Raw genomic sequence first — 14,942 nt, 5'->3', positions numbered from 1 at the left:
ATGGACATTCTCTCAATCGGCAAACAGATACTGGGTGCACACAGACATCTTGCTATATTCATCTATAGTACATTCATGAATTACATTTTTTATTCCAAGCAATCTTAAAAAATAATGAAAACATATCAAATTCTATCCAAAATAAGTGATCCAGAAATTGGGTCGGGACCAATCCAATTTTTTGACATCCAAACACAATTCTTTTGTAAAGATAAACGTAATACGGGCATAGTTATCCTGGGGGCATCCTATCATTTGTAAAATAATCTGGGCATCACCAGCATAATTCTGAAAGACCACACCCACATCGTTTAAATGGTCATTCAATGGTTTAATATAGATGTTGTTATTGAACAAGGAAATGCATTAGCCCCACACCTCGCAGCTTAGGCTCTGACATGTCATCGATTTTGGAATCTGTTGATTCTTTTACTTGAGAATGATTCTGTCTGATTTGCGGCCCTATCTGATAAGTAGGCAACCTCCTTTAGTCGTTGTACCGGAATAGAATGATCAAATGTATCGAATGTTGTGTACAAGTCTAATAACATCAGTAGGCCTATTACCCTCATCGGTAATCTTAAGAACATTGTCCTTTAGATCCATCAATGCATCTCATTACTTATATACAGACGAAGGACTATTTGCATCTTCCTCAACAATTGCAGAGATTCCAAATGATTCTTCATTTGTATTTTTGCTGCCTTATCTGAAAATGACATATGGAAAATTGGTGATCAGCGGATAGCTGGCATGGATTTCCAGGTCCAAAGATGGCTTTATAAGGAGAGGGGGTTATCCAAGATTGCATTAAACAATCAGGAATACTAGAATCTTTAAAAGAAGACTGCATTATGCGTGAAATAACTATAAATGGAGCAGCTTTTCCGAAAGCCTGACACACTAAAGGCTGCATCAAGTTGCGTATCTGCCAGTGCATCGGGTTTCCGGGTTAGCGGCATGGACACTGTCTTGAGAGGGCGCCAGAGCCGGTGAAGGATAAGTGGTTGTGGGGCGGGAGAGAGTCTGGTGGCAGGGCCGCCCAGCAGGAGGGGGAAATCGGGGGGGGGGGGGAAGCGACTCAAATTGGACCGGGAAAAGGAGGGGGCTAGGCAAAAGACCAAACTTGCGGGGGCATCCTTCATGTCTGCCTTCCGCAAAGTACGTTTTTTGTTTGCAGGGTTTACACCCCAGACTCCTAAGATTGACATGGGTCTCCAGTACAATTAGTCTGGTTCAAACTCAAGATAATGTATATGTATATTTCGTTTAAGGTTTATATCTTAAAAATAAACTGCTCTACTCAATCATTGGAAAACAGTAACCGAAACCTTTCAGGCGCTTATACCCTAGGCTTTTGTATTCATAGAAGAAGGACTTGTAATCATATATATTACTTTTACAAGTAACTCCCAAACTCTCCTGAGGTGCCAGCAATGGCAATAGTTCCTTCCTGCGGCCTGGTAAAGAGCCAGGTTTTCAGCAGTTTCCAAAAAAGTTAGGTGGCCCTCCTGCATGCAGAGTTGTCCGGGCATGGTGTTGAGCAGAAACAAAAAAAAACTTACACATACCACTAGCTACCCACCTCTAACACACCGAAAGGTGGCTACTTGTCAGAAATTTACCTCACAGTAGGAATTTCATAGGATTATAAAAAAAAAATTGGAAAATCATTCATACCGATGATTTTCAACCCAATTGTCCTAGATTTGCCTTCAAGCGGATGCCTAATCTGCGGGATAAATTAGTACACACTTACCCTATTAACAACATTGAGACACCCATTCAATCTACATTATGGGGACTGCCGCCAGTCAGTGGTCATTATGCATGCGGACATTGTTCAGTCTGCCATTTGACCAAGAATTTGAAACAGATTGATCTGTATGACAGGCTATGGAAATACCAATCCTTCTCAAATTGCCTGACTAAATGGGTGATCTATGGGATAAAATGCCCTTGTGGGATAATCTATATAGGCAAAACGATCAGGTCAGGGAAATTACGAATTGGCGAACATCGCTCAGCCATACGGAATGGTACTCCGGATAAACCATTGGTGGCCCATTATTTACAAGCGAAACACACATGCGAAGATATATTTTGGTTTGTTATTGAGACATCTAAAGCTCACCCACGGGGAGGGAATAGGGATCTGTTCCTTAAATAAATTGAGCAAAAATGGATTTATAATCTCAATACAGTCCAGTCCGGTCTAAATATTGCCGTAGAGTGGAGTCTGTTTATCCACTAATAGCTCAGACAACCAGTGGGGGGTTAATGAAATATGATCTCATTGCCATTTATGTCTATCATGTCTGCTGGAGGGTGATGCCTTGTCTAAAATTGTCATATAATGCATAACCATTGTGTGCACAAATTTGCTCTATAAGAAAAAAATGTATTTGACACACTATACACACCCCCTTACTGAGAACTAGCAAGCAGATCATTATTTACTGCAGTGTTAAGTATACCTTCATAGGATCCATATACACTCAAAAATGGCCGACCCCTTTCTAATACTGAGGAAAGTCCTTCCTCTATTTCACACACGAATGGACTGGACTTGGCAGTCCTCTTTCGATGTCAACGAATGACATTTGGCTTACACCAGTATTCAACCAAGGAAAAAGCCACAGGGTAAAGCGATTCTGTGAAGGCGAATGCACACACGACAGGTAAGCCTGCTTTGAAATCCATGCCACACTTGATTTTTGCTCAAAAACGTAAAGAGAGTCTGATTGTACTCTCTGGTGCCTTTGTCTCCCACACAGAGCCATTCACTGACATGCGAGCGGTTTAAAATATCTAACCCAATATATAACAATGCAAGACAGCCTTGGGGATCATTATGGCCAAGTAAGTGTTACTCCCTGCCACTTAAATGCTTGAAAGAAACGCAAATCGGGTGAAACCTGTGAAATTGAAAGGCTTTTCGCATTTCTTTTAGATTCCATGATGCATTATGGGACATGTAGTATCCGGAATACCATAGAAACTCGGTACACTACTGAAATTTCTCTGCAGGACTTGAAACAATAATCCCTGCCTTACACATAAAGTGGTAAATATGATTGATTCATATATCAAAATGTAACTATTGTTGGTTCAATATGTTACTTGTTTCAACAAAAATCTAAATACATTTACGTATTGATTTACAGCTTGAATTCTTAAGACGGACTGGTCTGCCGCCTCAATTAAATTGATTCATGCAATTGCTTTGCCCATCACACCAAAATAAATCACTTTTAAGGTTAGCAACCTGGCTACTTGTTTTGTATGCACACAAACACCACCATCACCGTTTTTATCATGTTTGAGTAAAACAATTTTTATTTATCTTTTTAGGTCACTACACTGGCACATAGGCGCCATGTTGCCAGCGTAACGTGTTTCTTTAACCTATCGCGTCCTGAAGACGGGGCGTTGGACTTTACTGACGAGCTTTAAACTGCAACATTGTTGTCCTTCTCCCTAGAAACATATTCAAATGTTGACGCTATTATACCATGTTGTTGTATAATTGAAAATGCGATCAAAATACACCATTACTAAAATCACGCAAATTGTACATTGCAAATGTTTTGGTGTCTGCTTGTTCCGCCCATTTGTGTTTTTACAAATAACAAACGCTGGAAATAGGTTTTTTATGTTGTTTTACCATGTTTTTTGATATAATAATTAAAATATGCTAAACACATTTCTTTGTCTATGGTGGGAGATATAATCCTATGAAATTCCTACTGTGAGGTCAATTTCTGACAAGTAGCCACCTTTCGGTGTGTTAGAGGTGGGTAGCTAGTGGTATATGTATGTTTTTTTCTGCTGTATCTCTCCTCACATACCACAGCCCCCTTAAAAAATTGAGGAAACCCTTGTGCTCACAACACTTGCTTATCCCGGGCATGGTGTTCTACAGGTTGATGATCATTCCAGAAAGGGTGGCTGTCCCAGATCATTTCCTCTTTGAAAATTTCTTTTTAGAGTCACTCGGGCTGACTCCCTTGATCGTAGCTTCTTGACCATGACATGGGGTGAATTCCCTCAGGCGTATTTCTGGGACCCCTGCCGGGGACAACCAGCTGGGTGATGCAGAGTGTTTTGAAGTGGTTCCTGTGTTTGACTGGAAGCTAGCATAGTGTCTCGAGTGCTAGGGGTGATGTTCCCATTTTTACAGTCGCAGCAGGAGTCTCACTGCAGCATTCTGTGCTCCTTGAAAGCAGTTCAAACAATGCCCTGGGCAGCTTATTGGTGGCTGTTTGCATAGTTCAGTCTAGATAGTATGAGAGTGATGACTGTAGGGTTCTTTGTGGGAACGGCAAACGCTGCATGATGTCTTGATAGATGTTGGGTTGAAAAAACAGTTTCTGACTTTTGGTTCCAGATAAAGGGAGCTATTAAAAATATTCCAAAATTTTTCACTGTCTTATTTGGTTGGGGCTGCCTCTTAACTCTTCAGCACAAAGGATAATGGCGAGGTGTATTGTCTTTTTTTACATAGATCATTATTGCCATTTTTATTAGTTGAGTATTTGTCCTTAAGGAGTAAGATTTGAGGTTCTGGCCATTGCAGGCTTTCCATTTGTTGAGTGTGTCTTTAGTTGGTAAATAAGTTGTATTCGCTTCACTGCTATAGCAGGTTTTTTCTTGTTTGCCAATGAAGTCCTTGAGCGGAACCAAGTAAACGTTGAAGATGAGGGGAGACCATCTGGATCCTGATGGAACGCTGCATTTTGTATGTGGGGTTGCCCTTAACCTTCTACCTCTCATGCATCCGATTGCCTAATAGCCCATGAAAATACATTTCTATTTAGTAGTATTCAGTACTTTTAGTTGTAGTTCTAGTGCATGGTTAGTGACTACTCTTTAATGGAGGAATGCAAGACAATTGAACACAACTTACAAATGTTGTTGGGAGGTTTTTGCATCCCTTACCATTTATTACCAGGGTACTTTCTTGTTGCATTCCATGTGTGTATATGTTTGCTCACTATTCCCTCCTGTACTTCCCTGGCACTTCACCAACAAAGGCAATGCTATGCATGGGCTGTAACTGTTCTAAATTGAACTGGCAATTCTAGCGAATGCTTCCTACCCCATCTCCTTGTTAATAGACCTACTCATTCTTAGACTGACCTGTAGGTGTAAGTTATTCGTTAGAAACAGATTTGAAAAACAAAAAGAGTTAAATGGTTGATCTTACTTTTTGATGTCCATATTGCGACCATGTATACGTAGAAGTTAGCAAAATGTGTGCGTGTTGCTTCCCAGAACAGGGCCATGGTGGCCATTTTCTGAAAGTTTGCTCAGATCCCAATCCTCAGCTCAATTGCAGAGCACATTGAGAGAAGCCAAATAAGCATTTGCCTTTATTTGTTGGTGTGGACAGAGTTCACCATTTCTCCTTTATCTTGTGTGACTCAAGGTAACCTCTATAAATGTACATACCTGGCTTCCCCTGTTTTGTGATGATTTAGAGTGGAAACTGGTCCGTAGGTCTCCCCAAACACGATGCTACATGAAAGTTGCATATGTGGGTAGGGTGTCTGGGTGGGGTATTCTGCGTATCTTCTTGCTTCTTTCCTTTCCCTGTTCCCCTCTGAGCCTCCTTCCACATCTCAGCCCCTTATCCCTCCTTGCTACTCCTGAAAAGCTCTTACCTTCTGGCCGACTCTCTGCACCACCCTACTCCACTATCCTGCGTAGGTTCCATCTTTTTCCCTCTTACCTGCCTTCTTGTCCTCCTTTCTTTTTCTCCTCTCCTCCCATGCTTCTGCATTCCACATAGTCTAGGCCACATCTCCTCTCTCAATGTCCATCACTAGGCTTTTCTAATTGAGGAACTCCGTGTTGCAACAGATTACATGCCTCTGAGATATGGTCAAAATTCCGGTCTACTCTGGATCATGGATGAAGTCTCTCAACGTCCTGTAGTCTCTTTTCTTTGTGCTATTAACCAGGTTTCTCACTCTGCTTTGTCTCACCATGCGTCTGGATTTTTGAACTTTCTTTTCAATCCTTACTCTTGTCCTCAAACGTTTTGTTGTAACTTCCCCTTAGTGTATTATGGTGGTTCCTTGTAGTCTTGCACCACTATACAAAATGCTTTGTTTTGTCTACTGATAAACAATGTTTCTTACTCTGTTTTGTAGCCCCGCCGAAGGGTTGGTGTGGCCATTGGACATTTAATACTGGACTTGAGCGTTGTGAAGCATCTCTTCCAAGGACCCCTACTCTCTATGCACCAAGATGTCTTTGATCAGGTGAGTTCAGCTACAGAGGTGTTTTGGCCTACTGCAAAATCAGTGCGTTTTCCTATTGGCTGCTCTTGGTTGATGTCCATTCCAGGTGTAGCATGCATCACGTCCTCCCATTGGCATCTCTTATTTTAGCCTGCATGTGCCCCATTTTCTGCATGGTGCTGAGGCGGGCAATGCTGTTGTCCATATGCCCACAACTGCCTTAGTTATGAAGCTTGCTGCACATCCTCCTCTTATGTGTCTACCGTATTTGGACAATTTTCATAATGAGACCAGTCACACGGCATACGTGTGTTACTTCCTCGTCCGTCTTACACGTCACAGTCCTTACACTGAGGGGGCGGGGGGTCCTCATCCAGGAGACGGGTGCTTCACAAGCTCGCTAAAAAGATTTGCATTTGCAAATGTATTATTATTTTTTTTAAAACTTCCCCTCTAAGCTGGGTATACAAGCACCTCGGACTCACCCAGACGTCTTGTTGGATTACCGAGTGGTATAAAACCACAGTGGGTCGCGGGAGGCCGTGATGTCTAGAACTGTTGACAAAGAATGGCAGGACTTTCTGTAAGGACGATTACTAGAAGGTAATCTGGCCATTACATGTGGGTGACGAGGGGTATCTGTTAGGCAGATGTGGAGCCTGCCTTGTTTAATGCTAGATAATGCGGCATGGGTACCTGCAGGCCTTTTCCTGTTACTCCCAGTTTGCTTTTGAGCTGTTTTGGTTGCCGTTCCCTCAGCCCCTTCTGGCATGGGAGCTGTTGGTTGCCCCCTTCCCTGCTGGCATGGAAGCTGGCTGCTTACTTCTCACTGGCCTGTGTGGAAAAGGTTTCCTGGTTGGTGTGGATAATGCGACTGTGCCCTTCTACACGTCTTGCATGGTGTAGAAAAGCTGGCTGCGTTTGCCCCCTATTTCTTCTGAAGCTGACTACCACCCTCTGCCCTGCCACGTTGTACTGCTAGCCTGGAAGATAGTCGTTGAAGGCCCCTGTGCTCTTTTCGAGCTTGTCTTCACTCTGCCGCCCTTGAATCTGGCTGCCCCTCACCTCCTGGTATTGGAACCTAGCTGCTGCACCCTCCTACCCTGCAGCCATGGAAACTGGCTGGTGCCCTCCTCCCCTGCTTCTGTGGAAGCTGTCTGCAGCCCATGTGCCCCACTTCACCCCCCCCCCCCCCCCGTGTGTAAAAACCTGCTGCCACCCTCATGGAATTCCTGATTGGAAAAGCTGTTTTCTGCCCTAATTTCCATGCCCCACACACCTCCCTGGGAGCTGCCCCAAGCTCTGGAAGCTGCTTGTGTGTGCATGGATAATGGCTGCTGCCACCAACTGGCACCAACTCACCCCTCCCTGATGAGGCTGCCTACTGCATGTCTCTCCCTGTGTATGGAAGCTGCTTGCGCTTCTCCCTGGCACGCAAAAGGGGCAGGGGGAGGTAGTTGCTATCCATCCCACCTGCAGGCACGGGGCAGCTGGTGGCGATTCCCCCCTTCTTGCCAGGGTGCTGGTTGCTATTCCCCGTCCTAGTCCCCACCACATGTACACAAGGGAGGGGTTATGGTTTGCTATTGCCCCTAGCTGCCCTGCACGCAAGGGGCTCCTGGCTTGGCGTGCCATTGCCCCCCTCCCGGCGAAGGGGGGGGGGGCAGGTGCAGGTGCTGGTTTGCTAGCTATTGCCCTTCCCTGCATGCAAGGGGAAGTTTGTTTGCTTCCCCCCCTCAACCTGCATGTGAGGGGGAGCTAGATTGCTATTTCCCTCACCCCCTCCCACCCACCACTTGAGGGGAGAGCTGGTTGCAGTCACCACCCCTTCCACCCCCCATGTAGGCTGTTCAATTTCTCCCCTCCCCGAGTACGTAGCAACTGTGCCCTTGGCACACGTGGCAGCTCACTGCTGTTCCTCCCCTGCACACACAATGAAACATGCCCACATTTACATTACTGTGGCAAAAGAAATATTTTCTTTGTTGTTCAGGACAAAGCTTAAGGGGTTATTTTACACCCCCGCCCCCACTACCAGCACTTGGAGGCTTCTGCACTGGACAACGCACCTTCCCTGTCGCCCTGCCCAGGATCGGCTCACTGCCCTCCGTTTATGCGTGTTTATATCTTCCCTAACCTCTTGGTACCCAGTGCATGCAGGTCTCTTTCACCTCCCCGGCCGGCGGCATGTGGATGCCTCCCACCAGCATGCAGACCCTCCACACCATCGTGCAATGCACATAGTCCTCATCCAATCCTGTGGCTTCCCTTAGAGTGCAACCTTGCACATGGCCAAGATTGTTTTTTGGGCTTGGCGGACCTGGTGGCTGCCCAGGATGCAGGGGCTTTAAGGGTGAAGGATCAGCTATTCCAGACAGAACTCGAATGGCTCTTTCTCTATTTTGTCACTTTGCATTTCAGATATAAAGACACATCAGGACATCTTTGTCAGCAGACCATATCAACGGCAGAACTGTGTAAGATGGCTGCAGACACAATATTTAGTGGGCTAATGGGAATGACTATTGTGGGATGTCCCTTAAGAGGTGCACATGCTGAAGGATTAGAATGTGGAGGGGTGAGCTGCAGGCTTTGTGAAGCAATGCCCGCAAGCAGGTGACCGTATTATGTGTGTTCTTTCCCTGTGTGTCTCCCAAGTCTCTTCAGGAGGGGGACACCAAAGCTACGATTGTGCCTTTTTATTTTGCTTAACATGTTTCTGTACAACATGAGATTTGTCTTTAGAAGTGCTGTTACAAGGTACACAAACAAGAGTACATTCGACCCCTCAAGGACTTCCAGATGATGGCTATTGGCTACAGCCTCTAAGTCTTTTTTGCAGCAGTCAAACACTGCTCAAACCTCACATAAGAACCAGAGATACCATGTCGTGGAGAAATGACCACTGCCTTTTCCAGTGGATTGGTTGAACAATTTATTAGTAAAAAGCAAACGGGGCAACAACAAACCAACAACAGTACGTGACTTTGGCACAACGGAGAACTCCCCTCCCGCTGTGCACCATTCTCTTATACCCAAAGGAACACATGCGTTTAAATGGAAGGGTTGGTCTAGACGGGGCAAGGAATCGTACTGAATCCATGTTGCAAGCAGGGATCAAAGCCCCACTATACAAGCCTTTGATGCCAGCTGCGTTCTTACATGTTAGACCATGTTATCAGGGAGGACCGCATAACGTGATGCATTTGGTGAAGTTGAATATACTCCTCAAAGTTTCACGCATGCTCAAAGGCAGACGAGCACGCTTACAGTATGCTGATTTACGCCTGCTAATGCTGCTTTTCCTAAGAAAGAGGGAGCCTAAAACACTGTTACCAGGGCTCAAGTCGCGGGTACACGCGTGTGGATGGCGTCCATCCACTTTTTTCTGAGGGTGGACTTAGTCCCCCTCAACTAAAATGAGAAACATTGAATGTCCTCTTTGAATTTTTGAATTAAAGGCAACCTCGAGGACCGGATCGTCAGGTTTGCAGGCCAGACACTTCACCACTGCACTATATAACCTGATGAAAAGTAATAAACCTCTAAAGGTGAAATGTCCCATTTCGGTACTGCAAGTTCCAGGGAAAACATTTGTATTGCTTCTTGGAGTTTAAAACATGCACACCTTTTAACGTTTTCAAAAACACTATCAGAATAAAATATCCTCTCTTAAGTTTGTGTGTTGCTTTTATGAAAGGCAAATACCATTCGTCCTGTGCAATTTGGGTGGTTATGCAACGCCAATTTAATGAAATGTGCTTATTTCACCTTGATATGCTAATTTCTGGTGACATCATATCCCATTGTTTGTCGATCAGTCACCCCCACTTACATTTTTAGGACTTGACCCCTGACCAATGGGAATCCGTCAGAAGCGAGAGATGTGAGAACGAGCATAGCTACACACTAAGCGAAGAGCCTTCATCGCACAAGCAAGAAACAGTTGTTTAAACATGGCAGTTGGCAGTGTCTCCTCAATGTTATATAACGCAGTAGTATGCAAGGGTAGTAAATAAAATGTTCAATTCCAAACTATCCCCCACAGCTAGAATTCCAGGAGAAGTGTGGGGCTATTAATATCTTCTTTATGACGATCGATACCACTGGGATTCAGATCCTGTGCCCCTTGCCTATTTTTCCGCCATGAACTGTTGAATCTTGGACCGACTTCTTTCCTTTCACCTCTCGTACATGCTTAAAAATATTATCCTACCGGCTACCATCCTTAAAATAAAAAAATGGTCTTAACTCTTCTTAGGATAGTCAATGCTTCCCTTAGTGAGGGCACATTCACAGATGTTCTAAAAACAGGGCTTATACACCCACTCCTGGTGAAAAATAAAAATAAAACCTTGACCTCTAATACCTAGCAAACTACCGTCTGATCACAAGCCTCCTGTTTATTGGCAAAGTCACTGATACAGTAGTTGTTAATCGACTACTTAAAATAATTGAGCAACCTGGTCTGCTCTAGGATTACCATTCCAGGATTTGTACAAAATCCAGCACTGAAACAGCCACTATACAGTTGGTCCACAGCACCCTTCAGATTATCGATAAAGGGGACTCGTGCTTGCTAGTCCTCCTTGACCTCTTAATTGAGTTCCACATGGTCAACCTTCACACGCTACTCACCGTCCCTGGATTGTTCTCCTCCTACCTACCCGGCAGACTCCAAGGTGTCCAGATGGACTTTCTCCAGTCCGGACGTCACCCTGTCCCCTGTGGAATCCCGCTAGGTTCCATTCTTTCACCTGTCCTCTTTATCCTCTATATGTTGTGTCTGGGTCCACTGCTCAACAAGTCCAACATCGCGATACACGAGTATGCAGATGATACACAGTTGTTCCTAAAGGCCCACAAGATCTTGCTTGGCTTCGCTCATGCCCTGAAACCATTCAAATGTGAATGACCAGTGCTTGCTTAATTCTTAGCCCCAACAAGACCAAATTCGTATTCCTAGGCTACCCCTCAAAGCAGAAACTGCTCAACGGTGACTGATCAGAATATGCTTGGACGGGTTTAACCCTCAACTCACCCACTCAGCAAAATGTATCCTTCCAGCAACACATTGCGCAAAAGGCTCTAGCTGCTTGGCATTAGATCTCTGCACCGCAACACCAAGCCCTACCTCCTGCCCCAGGAGTTGGTGGTACTTCCCCTAGTGATCTAGCATACTGACGGGGGTAATTGTGATGAAATGACCTGTGCTAAACTGCCTACTCATCCCCGACACTTCTACAAACCAACAATGATCTCAATAGCATGGAGGATAGCACAGGGGCAACGCACTGCTCTTGGAAGCAAGACCACGCAGTGCAACAGAAGTTCGATCACGGATCTGCGTTTAGAAACCAAACTCTGGTACGGTATTAGGCCAATTAAATAAAATAAATAAATACAAATTATAAAAGTGAAATGGGCACGGCTTAGAGATGTACTGCTTTCACCTTTTGTGGTAACATGGACCTATGAATACTATACTTTCAGAAGGGGTGTGAATCCGAGCCTGTAGCAACCCAAATAGCAATAGTACAACAGTTAGAAAATAAAAGAATGTCCAATCAAGGTTCTATAAAGAAAATATACTTTAAACAAATCAATTATACAACTATTAAAAACACTTTAAAAAACCCACTCCTGCAAATTAAAAAAAAAAAGATTGAAGATGCAGAATAGAAATGCATAAGCATTCTGGATATTTTGTCAGGGAGAAAAGCAGGTATGAAATGCTATAATGTTCAAAAGAATGTGTCTTGGTGGGAGAATGTGAAAGTACGTGACTCCAATGCTGGGTGGTTTGATAGTGTCGAACCGGGTTTCAAGCTGCTGTAGATGTAGTTCGAACCAGGTGTTCATAAGGCAAGTCATTCTGGATCAAGTGCCCGCTGGCATAGAGTTGGTTCGAATCAGGTGCTCGGTGTGATTAGATGCTGACATTCAAGCAATGTTGTTCAGATGGCTCGCCAGGATCAGTTTGAAAGTCAAGTCAGTTCGAGACATTGGCAACTGCTAGTTCTGGTCAAGTGACACATTTCTTCAGCAGTTCGAGTCGAGGTCCGGTGGTTTGAAGCTTTGATCTTGATGGTCTGATATGATGTTCGAAGAGGCGGTGGTTCGAAGTCATCTGCAGCAGCGAGTTGGTTGTTTGAGCTGTGATGTTCTCTGCATGGTGCGAAGTGGCGGTGAGCAGGTTTGACGGATGCACAGTGATGGTTAGAAATTTGAGTAAGTGCAAGTGCTGCTGGTACGAATGTGGCAAGCGTGATTAGAGTGTGGTTCGATAGATTTGAGGCGATGAAAAAAGAGCATCCAGAGCGTCAGAACAAAGAGGATCACTGAGTCCCAATGCAGGGGCTTGGGGACAAGATGAATTCTTGTTTTTGTTCTCCCAAACGGGGGGTGAGAGGGACTGGCTAACGCCTGCAAGGGGCCTGGGGTCCTTAAACCCCAGTGAGGTTGTAGGCCGCAGAGAGTCCGCTTTAACTCCAGCAGCAGTTCACATTCAATGTGCCCTGGAAGCGAGAAGGGAGCAGAGCTTGAATCTGCCTGGGAGCATCCTTCATCCTTAATAGCTAAGCGCTTTGGAAAAATCAACTCTCTCAAAAGAGGTCCAAATTAAATGTTTGAAGGTCCAAAAGTGGATCAAAGGAGTGGGCAACCCCACTCTCTTTTATAGGGAAAAGGCCAACGTGGATTGGATAAAAGCAAGCCTGCTTTAATGGCTCCAGTGCCTGTCCTTGTGCCAAGTGAATGTTGCCTTCTGATGTCATACCCAGAGTGCTTTGTTCCACAGGAAGTGGGGTCAGGGGAGACAGGATGGAGAGAAAAAAGTCCCACAGAAAAGTAAAGTGGTGCAATTCTTCCTCAAACCGACTTGTGCTCCTTCACTGTCCCAATGCCCCTTTCCCAGCCAACAGCTTCAACGGCCTTGTGTGCATCCCTCCTTAGTATGAGGCTGACCTTTTATTATGGACTTGGCCCTTTGAAGCGAGGCTCACAGGGCATCTCCAGCGCAGAGATCCCAGGCCTGACATACTTCCTCTTGGAGAGTCCACCGAGGCACGCATCCTTCCCTTTTTCTCATTAGCTGGAATTCAGACAGACGTGCCTGAAATCCACAGAGCCTCCCATAACTGTCCGTGCCCACAGGGAGGACACTGATGTTCTACAAATCAGATGTCTTTAATTATTGTGAACCACCAACCACCATAGGTAAGCTTTATATTTCCAGAATATACTTCCAACAGGTGGCTAGTTTCTCATAGTTACATTTTTCAAAGAAAAGAAGTGTAGACTGTGATGTTTGAAAATGCCAGATAGTTCCATAAAAAAACAGGCGGCGAAGGATGTTATTCGGGGATCTGGACTTCAAAGATTGTTGGCATCTACAAAACCCAGAAGCAAAAGAATGTTCCTTCTTCGCTCATGTGCACATGATCTGCTTCCGCATTGATGTGCTCATGGTCAGTGGAGGCCTACCACTTCGATGTGTCCTACCGTTTATCGGACCATGCTCCTGTCTATTGGGAGGTGTAAGGGGGCTCTAAGGAACTATGACTAAGAATGTGGAAACTCAATCAATAATTGCTCAATGAACTGATTTATTTTCTTAAGGAACTAGGATTAGAAATAGTTGAGTTTATCCAGAGAAATGATACATGATGCTTATTGAAACAAACTCGATGAGATGAAGACATATGTAAAGGGAAAACATGTTGGACAAGCCTCTAGACTGAAACAAGTGAGAGGAGAAGTCCATTTCGAAGACCATCAAAATTCTGGAACAGCATGAGCTGATGGGATCAACGTCTTCATATAGAACCCTCCAGTCAGTGAGAAACCAACTATCGGCCTTCCAAATGAGTAAAAAGGAATTTGCACATCCAACCATAGATTCTATAAATGAGCCAATAGCCTTGAAGGCTTTTTACCATACCATTTAAAGAGAAGAATATAAGCGAATAATCTTGGTTATGTGTACTTTCCAAGTTCTCTTTGAAGCAGAATATTAGTTTAGCCCTGGAAAGCCAACCATGAACACATAGTTGTACTAACTTGAGCTGGAAAGATATGTGGTGAAGTGCCTAAATTGGAGACTGGGTTCAAATCCCAGCTTCACCACTTAACTAAAGTGTGTGCTTCTAGGTAGATTACGTTATTTAATCCTACGGTGCTTTAGTTGCTGAACTTTTGAGTCCTGAGAAGTGGTTCAATTTTCATTTTACGCTATTCAAAAAGACTCACTCCTGGTTTACTATTCTATTGTAGCATTGACAAAGGAAAAAGGTATGGCTTGTGGATTGCCTAAATGTTTTCTTTGTTGTAACAGATTCAACATATAATCAAATATTTTGAGTTTCAATACATTAGAACTGATAAAACATACTGTGGGCCTGAAGAATGGCTATTGGATGTAGTTCTATTTTCAATTGAGAACAAAATGATCCAAAAATAGATTATGCAGCAGCAATAAAGATTTTATCTGCAGCAAAGTCCAGGAGAGTGTTCTTTAGACGAATGCATAACATGAAATAAAAGTGAATTCTTTTTTGCAATATGGTCTACTTTACTGTGTCTGCTTAAGTTTTAAGTACTTTAATTACAAATTAATTCACCTAGCTTTAATCTTGCAGTGGTTGCATAAAGTTGGGGGGTTGAAGTGTGGGGAGCATTGTAGTGTTTTACACT

The 14,942-nt window shown here is 44.2% G+C and overlaps 1 protein-coding gene and 1 long non-coding RNA gene across 2 annotated transcripts in view; both read left to right on the top strand.

Annotated features, from left to right (window-relative positions):
- The window catches only part of FAH (fumarylacetoacetate hydrolase), a 173,613-nt gene that overhangs the window by 31,608 nt on the left and 127,063 nt on the right, over window positions 1-14,942 (top strand). Inside the window, exon 2 of the mRNA XM_069624175.1 lies at window positions 6,159-6,269. Within this exon, the coding sequence (XP_069480276.1) occupies window positions 6,159-6,269 (111 nt within the window). The remainder of the gene's footprint in view (window positions 1-6,158; window positions 6,270-14,942) is intronic.
- On the top strand, window positions 2,781-5,507 carry LOC138504809 (uncharacterized). The gene is made up of 4 exons (XR_011279987.1): window positions 2,781-2,862; window positions 2,954-3,067; window positions 3,168-3,259; window positions 3,355-5,507. It is a non-coding gene; the product is annotated as an uncharacterized lncRNA (long non-coding RNA).

Source organism: Ambystoma mexicanum, chromosome 11 (genome assembly GCF_040938575.1).
Source record: "Ambystoma mexicanum isolate Mex_15411 chromosome 11, UKY_AmexF1_1, whole genome shotgun sequence".
Taxonomy (NCBI): domain Eukaryota; kingdom Metazoa; phylum Chordata; class Amphibia; order Caudata; family Ambystomatidae; genus Ambystoma; species Ambystoma mexicanum.
This window is presented reverse-complemented; position numbering and strand designations above follow the sequence as displayed.